General features: G+C 36.3%; 1 protein-coding gene across 1 annotated transcript in view; it reads left to right on the top strand.

The window, feature by feature from the left end:
* LOC131534707 (verrucotoxin subunit beta-like) overlaps nt 1-8,007 on the top strand; it is a 41,404-nt gene extending 33,397 nt beyond the window's left edge. Inside the window, exons 4-15 of the mRNA XM_058767737.1 lie at nt 66-1,747; nt 1,851-1,872; nt 4,070-4,166; nt 4,242-4,375; nt 4,462-4,529; nt 5,001-5,114; nt 5,270-5,356; nt 5,640-5,729; nt 6,150-6,281; nt 7,525-7,610; nt 7,697-7,737; nt 7,875-8,007. Coding sequence (XP_058623720.1) covers nt 66-1,747; nt 1,851-1,872; nt 4,070-4,166; nt 4,242-4,375; nt 4,462-4,529; nt 5,001-5,114; nt 5,270-5,356; nt 5,640-5,729; nt 6,150-6,281; nt 7,525-7,610; nt 7,697-7,737; nt 7,875-7,891 — 2,570 coding nt within the window. The 3' untranslated portion in view covers nt 7,892-8,007. The remainder of the gene's footprint in view (nt 1-65; nt 1,748-1,850; nt 1,873-4,069; nt 4,167-4,241; nt 4,376-4,461; nt 4,530-5,000; nt 5,115-5,269; nt 5,357-5,639; nt 5,730-6,149; nt 6,282-7,524; nt 7,611-7,696; nt 7,738-7,874) is intronic.
* Nucleotides 8,008-8,240: the final 233 nt, after the last annotated feature.

The raw sequence follows: 8,240 nt of genomic DNA, 5'->3' as shown, positions 1-8,240 counted from the left end.
CACTGATCAGTGTTGTGTCTATAGACATAAATTTTACTACTAAACCCTTCTTATTTCTATCACAGGAATCACGCTGTGGGATCCAGAAAAGCTCCATCAAAGCATTCGAACCCGTCCCCAAATTAACACCGATTTCAAAGTCACGGCTTCAGACTCCATTGAGGAGAAGTCCAGCTTACTGAACATCGACGGATCTCTGAAACTCAGTCTTTTAGGTGGACTGGTCAATGTGACAGGAGCAGCAAAATATCTCAATGACACCAAGAAGTCTTTCAGACAGCAGAGACTGACGCTGCATTATCACTCAACCAGCAGGTTTGAAGAACTGACCATGAACCACTTGGCCTCTGAAAATATAGCTTATCATGATGTGTTTGAAAATGATGCAGCGACACACGTGGTGACAGCAGTGCTGTATGGAGCAGACGCCTGCTTCGTGTTTGACAGAGAAGTGTCAGCAGATGAGAACAAAATTACAGTAGAAGGAGAAGCAAAAGTGGCCCTTGAGAAACTCAAATTCATTTCAGTAGATGTGAACGTCAGTCTGAAGATGAATGACGCCCAGAAGAATGCAGTCCAGAAATTCACATGCACGTTTTATGGTGATTTCCAGTTACCGTCTAACCCGACCTCTTTTGAAGATGCTCTGAAGGTTTTCACTGATCTTCCAAAACTGCTGGGAGAAAAGAAAGAGCTGGCGGTTCCTCTGAGAGTCTGGCTTTATCCTCTGGACAAACTTCACTCTAGAGCTTCAAAACTTCAGAAGGACATCAGCATGGATCTAATCACGGCGACTGAATCAGTGATTGACAGTTTAAACACTGCTGAGATGAGATGCAGTGATCTTCTGAAAGACTCACCTGCTCTGACTTTTACTGAATTTCAGAATAAAATTCTGCAAATGAAGCAAAACTGCTATAAGTACAAACTGAAGCTCATGAAGAGACTCGGCTCTTTGCTGCCGAACATCCGTGGAGACGTGATGAAGGAAACAGCACTGAATGATCTTCTACAAGAACATGATGGATCTCCATTCAGAGGACGAGACCTGGCAGAATGGCTGAAAGAGAGAGAAAGAGAGTCTGAGATCATTAAACCAGTCCTCAGACAGCTCAAAGATGCTGGTGCACAGGTGAAAGTCAACATAGATGCCATCTGGATGGATTTGGGGGTTGGAAATCTGGTCAGTTACACATTCACATCATTGGACTGGACAGATGTGCTTCTTCCTAAACAAATATCCTATCTGAGTCCTTCAACAAATGGAGAAACTGATGAGAACTGCCCTGATTCAAAGCAAAAGTCTTGGCTCAGTCCTGAAGTCATGAAGAGCATGAAGAGCAATTTAAGTTTGTTTAGGAAATTGATTGATTCAAATGACTGTAAATCAGACATGTTCATTGTGTCCTCGAGAGAAATTAAGAATAATCCAGGCTCCTGTATTCTGCTGTATGAAAGTGAATGTGATGAAGCTGTTTGCTTTATTCCTCCATCTAAACCAGTCTGTCCAGTCACTGAAGAGGTCACAGAAAACACTGTGGTTCTGAAGGTTCCTGATACGCTGGAGATCAGATTACTGTATAAACCGAAGCAGGACTCAGTCTGGACATCTGAAACGGTGATGAAGGATCAAAACACAGTTATTCTGACTGATCTGAGAGCAGGAACTGAATATGAGATGAAATGTGCAGCGCTGGGGAAACTCAACTACACCACAGACAGTGACATAATCATAGTCACTACAGAGGTAAATCAGCTGAACAAAAATTAATAGATCACTTCTCATCTTAGACATAATTTGCCTCATAATTTGTCTGATATTGTTAAAGAGTATCAAATGCTTCTTTCAGGGAAGGAACAGATCGGTTATGGGTAAGTCTTTTTTAATTTATCGATTCACACTCAAAAATAAAATCATTTATTTCATTAATCATATGGGAGAAAAAGGTTCTAAATCAATAATCAACATTGAAATCCACAAAAGGACTTATTCTGTCTAAAAGAGAAGGCTGATCCAGACCGGGCTAAAACGCCTCATTCAAACACGCCCCACATGTCTACGTCACGATGTGGAAATATCTGCATAATGCCGCCCAAATGTTCACGCAAAGAAAGAAGGCGTGGTTTCAGTAACTGCAGTAGTGTTGATGCAGCCGTGTCAGTTAGACGCTGTGTGTTTCTGTGCGAAAGCAAAAGCACTTTATTTGTCCTTCTGAAAGATGCATTTAGGAATCATTGGTTAAGATTTGTTTACAACAGAACAGCACAACCCAAATGTTCAAATTTGTGCAATGCATTTTATGGACGACAGTTTTGTGAACCTAGGAGAGTACAAGGCTGGCTGTGAACAAAGGCAATTTCTAAAAAAAAATGGGTCAATTCTGACTTTTCTATGACAATCTGGCGCTTCTGATTCAGCGACTGTAAGTATGTTTTGTTATTAGTTCAGAGAGGCGGGGCATAGAGGAACTACAATAATGAACTACAATAATGTACAGTATTTGAAAAAGAATGTGTTTTTTGAACATTAAAGCATGTCAACATATTCTGTTACACCAAATACACAAAATAATGAGCTTTAAAATAACATCATATGACCCCTTTAATTGAACATCCTGTCATTAAGTCATGTGGATTTAAAAACCTTAAAACTTTAAACTTAAATTGACACTTAAAAATAGGGATGCAACAAACGGTTATTTTGATAATCGATTAATCTAGCGATTATTAGAACGAATAATCGTTGATTATTTCACTGATTAATCAGTAGACTTTGATTGATTATTCAGCTTTTGCAATTAGTTAAAATATTAAGGTATACATATTCTAACATAAAGGTCACTTCAGCTTTAGAAAAGCATATAATTTAATTACAATTATTATACAATTAATTGGTAACACTTTACAATAAGGTTAATTAGTTAACATGAACTAAGAATGAACAATACTTCTACAGCATTTATTAATCTTGGTTAATATTAATTTCAGCATTTACTAATGCATTTATAAAAATCACAAGTTGTGTTTTTTAACATTGGTAAATGCACTGTGAACTAACATGAACAAACAATGAATAACTGTATTTTTATCAACCAACATTAACAAAGATTAATACATGAATGTAATAAATGTATTGTTCATTGTTCATTCATGTTAATTAATACATTACAATAAGGTATCATTTGTTAACATTAGTTAAAGTGTTACAAATTCATTATACAAATAGATGTATTTGACACACAAAATGAGACACTCTCTCACCATTTAATTAGCTACATGGAAAAGTAACACATCATTCTGCCTAACATCTCCTTTTATAAGTGATAAGAATCTAAATAAAGGTAAGTGATGAGATGCTTTGGATAAACTATTTTATTCAAAACATAATGTCTTAAAATAGCCTATCGTATGATAACCAAAAAAAGTCCTGAGCTAGATCAAGCTTTGATCTCTGTAAAACAAACTATCACTTTAATTAAATATGTTTTCCCCCACTAATAAAAACATTTTATCATTAGCTAGCTCCACACTGGAGAGCTGCTTTATTTCAGAAAATCAAGTAATTCTAACTGAAAGCGACACTGACTCTGGTTTTTCATGTTTAATACCATAAAGCTGCTTGAATTAAAGCCATCTATTGCATAAAGTACTATATAAATAAACATGATGTGACCGGACTTTACTGGAGTACTGAACTGCAGAGATCCACATCGTTGTAATCACATGCATTTTTAACTGCTGTCAGTTTTTGTTGTGTTACTGAGAGGAAAGTGCGCAATATATATTTACATATTCATCAAACGCCGCTCAGGTTCGGGTGTGTCTTCTTCTCTTGAATTGCATCCAGGAGATCTGAATTAGTCTTGCGCTACAGCGCCACACTGGTCAAACCGCAGTATTGCAGGCTCTTACATTAGGTCATATGAGATCAAACGATTACTCAACAACAAAAATATTTGTCGACAATTTTTTATTGTCGACGTTGTCGACTAATTGTTTCAGCCCTACTGAAAAAGCTCTGACAGAGCTAGAGCCATATAGACTACTAACATTATGTTTCTTGTTTAAGCATACTGCGGCTTGATGAATCAAGGAGCCACCAGCTACTTGAACGCAGTTCTGCAAACCCTCTACATGACGCAGGAGTACAGGGAAGGTGTTATGAGGTAAAGAAATCACTTCCACTAACTCTGCTTTGTTGTGATTATCACAGTGAACATGTGATATTGTTTAATATTTAGGCTAGAGAGAACCAGAGATGATTCCTCTGTTGGCGACTTCATTGAAGAGCTGAAGTCACTGTTTAATAAATTAGACAAAGAGTCTCGTCCAGTTTCAACAGCTGGGATCTCAAGGAGCCTCGGCATCACTGATGGTTGGTGTCTGAAAGACTTTTTTGTGATTTCCAGCAGATAATGAATGTTATTTAGCAGTTTTATTATGTTTGTTATATGCTTCCAGTTTATAAACACGAAGATGCAGCAGAGTATCTGGATTTGATTCTGAGCAAGACTCCTGAACCCTCTGAGGTGAATTTTCTCTTTATTCTGACACCTTTGACTGCTGAATGTTTACAGTGGTTTCTTATTATGACTGTTTTTAAGAAATGTTTGCTTTTAGTAAGTTATTGGATGGCATTAACTAACTGTGCATACATCAGTTTCTGATTCACATTACACAAAGCCATTTGACCGATAGAGGATCTGAATGAAAACACATGTCTGCTGTGTTTAAGAGTCTGAGGTGATTTTGTGAATTTGTTTGAGAAGCATGACATGGCAATGAGGTGCAGAGATTAAACATTAACGATTTCAATTTAACCATTTGTTCAGAATTAAAACAATTAAACACATAAGAGTCTAAAGAATAGTATGATGCGGATAATGATCACTTTAAAGCTGTCCTGATGATATAATTAATATAGCTGTTAAACCAACTGACCTGGCAAATCCTGACTTGACAATTCAGGTTATTAATAAAGTCTTGTCTTCACACTGTAGATTTTTAAGGGCACTATGAAGAAAACTGGTAGATGTGATTCATGCAACCAAAGGATATCAGAACAGAGTAATTTCTTCACAATGAGTATCTATCTTAGAGAGTCAAATCGTGTGGTGAGTACATTGCTAATTATTTCTGATTAGTTTCATAATATTCCTCCTGCATTGTGGAATGACTGAATTTTGGAAAATTGTCTCAGATCATATTCAGACCAATGGCTAAAAATGGCTGTCTGCATTCACCATGATTGTCTTCTTTGAACGTTTAGGGCTTTGCTTTGGAGGCACACATTGATCAACTGCGTGAATCTACTGTAAGCTGCAGTCGCTGTTCAGATAGAAAAACCAAGACAAACGCAAGTATCTTCTCCATCAAGTCTGGTGTGTTTGCAGTGTTCAGTTCAGCTGAGATTTACTGTGGAGCTGTAGATGAATTAGACAGCAATATTTAAACTCCATAAAAACATAAATGAGAAATGTCCCCTTCAAAGTTCTGCACAGGAGTTATTTGTACTGCATTGTTCACTAAAATCACTGAGTTTATACAAGCCTCTAATCATGAATGATTATTTATCCACACAAATAAAACAAAATATATAAATACATTATGGAGAAATTATAACCTTGTTGTCCCTTCAGAGAAGTGATGTTGACTTTCCACAAATACTGATTCTACGATTGAGGAGCGTCCAAAATTACGACAACCTGAGAATTCCTGCCCATACTGAGGTAATTCAGTATTACAGTGATTGAGTGTCTGTAACAGCAGTGCATATTTGCTGAATGTTGATGATAAATGTTCAGGTATTATAGTGTTGATATTTTTATAATTAATCAGGACAGTTTAATGAGGAGAGAACGGGAGCTTAAACACTCGTGTCCACAGGACTTCAGTGTCAATGAAAGAACTCCAGCTTATAACAATCATTCACTGAACACGAAATAACTGTAAAAACAACAGATAACAGTATATTTAATCAAGATCATTAAAAAAATGACAAACATATCAGTGATGGTGATTTGCATATCCAGAATACTTGTTATTGATGTTTTGCACACATGTAGACAATCACACTCTCTCTATGACTATTAAATGTATTTGGTAATGTTTAATTCACATGATGAACATGATTCCTCTGTTCCTGACAGGTTTCCTCCCACAGCTATGACCTGTATGCCATAATAAACCTTTATGGTACGTTGAAGGATGGACACTATAATACTAACATCAAATCTGATGATGGAAACTGGTATCGATGTGATGACAGCCATGTATTTCAGGTACATATAGACATGAAAATATGGTTACAAACATGGTTTAAAATTGACTGACTTTCTATATGCCTTTATAAGTCTTAAAGGGGTCATGACATGAGAAGTCAAATTTGCCTTGATCTATTGGCATATAAGAGGCCTTTGTACCATTAAAACATCCTGCTAGTTTCATAGCTTAAGACGCCATCCTCACTATAAACAAAGCATTAATTTAATCAAGCTCCAAAAACGGCTCGTTTTGGATCCAGTGGAATAATGTGACATCACCTAGCACCAGTCGTTTACATAAACACTGCCTCCAGAGCAAGACATCAGCATAGGCCCCGCCCACCGGTGTTCAGTCGCTAACGGCTGACACTTGATTAAGTTGAATGCGAGTGTCGCGTCACATCAAAAGCAAATAGAAATGACAATCACTGCACTATCTTGTCTAGATGATACAGATACAGATACACGTTCACTTTCTGATTCTGTCTGTCGTCAGGACAAATGAGTGAAAGAGCGTTCGCTTTGACGCGTTTGGTTTAAACAGCTACAGTAGTTTGTGTCTTTGTACAGATATCAGAAGGATCCCAGCATAAGGAACAAGTGGATAGTTTATTTTTAATGGCGTCTTGGATCGTGTTTGAGGATTTTGTTTTGTAAATGAGGCTCAGTGTCATGTAGAGGTCACAAAGAAACATTTGCTGAAAGATGAAGCGGTACTTGATCTGACTACAGCTGCATCACATTGTAAGTAAATTATTCCATAATGCTTTGTCTGGAAATGACCATTTTATTTTTGATCATGTTGTCAAAACACTCACATGCAATAGCGAGGGGCGTTGGTACTGTTTCCTATGCAGTGACGTTAGCCAATCATAACAGCGGCTGATTACTAACAAGCCTTAAAGGACACGCCCCTTTTTCTGAGAGAGGTTCAGAATGAGGGTTGAAAATAATCATTGTTCCACATATTTATTTATTTAGTTAGTTCATATTAACATTATAAGTAAACATCAAGGAACATATTAAAATAAAAAAAATAATTTAAAAAATCCATGTCATGACCCCTTTAAAGATTTGCAAGAACTGTTGTTCAGGTTTAAAATTTGCTGATTCCTAAGTTTAATGAAATAAAAAAAGTAGTCACATACATATAAATGGTACGTCTTTTTGTGATGCAAGGGTGAAAATATAAGTGTATTATGTAATACATCATGCATTGTGTCTCACAAAAATATATTTCTTTTGAACTTTTTTCCCAAAGATTCCTGAGACAATGTTTTCAGTAAGGGACCCATTCTATTTTATTCGGAAGATGCTTTGGAAATCATCTGATATTCACTCAAAAAGGTACCAGACATGTGCTATATACACAACTGTATTTATGATATTGTAAATTGTAAATTAGATTGTAAAGTGCAGCTTTATTTTCGCAGTTCATTACAGTCACCGGCATATCTACTCTTCTACAAACGCAGTAAGTATATGATTACTACTAAAGCCTGTAAAATATAAGAGGTATTTATCTTTTATTCTATTTTCATTTAAAGTCTAGAGAATTTCCCCAAATCAAGAGACATTTTAATCTTTTTTTTTGCATTCTGCTTTAAACAGGAATTGCCAGTGAATGATCAGAGAGTGAAACAGCTTCTGAGACGCAGATGAAAATCTAAACATACACAATAAGCAGAACTGAACGTGCTTTAAAGGCCAGTGTATGACTATAAAGGTGGTTTTTTGTTGGGGGTCACTCTGCTCAAAAGCTGATGATTTGAAACCATTGTGTCATATTAGAGAAATATTCATAATGAAGGCACATTGGTCTCCTGCAGCAAGATTACGAAATATTGCTCTATATATTATACTAGCTTGAAATCAAAATTGATGTTATTCTCTTACTTGAATATAGTAAGAACTGCTTGATAGGCATCATATAACTGACAAATATTAATAAAGCTATATAATGATTAAGTGTTTATA

The sequence above is a fragment of the Onychostoma macrolepis genome, chromosome 25 (genome assembly GCF_012432095.1).
Source record: "Onychostoma macrolepis isolate SWU-2019 chromosome 25, ASM1243209v1, whole genome shotgun sequence".
Classification (NCBI taxonomy): Eukaryota; Metazoa; Chordata; class Actinopteri; order Cypriniformes; family Cyprinidae; genus Onychostoma; species Onychostoma macrolepis.
This window is presented reverse-complemented; position numbering and strand designations above follow the sequence as displayed.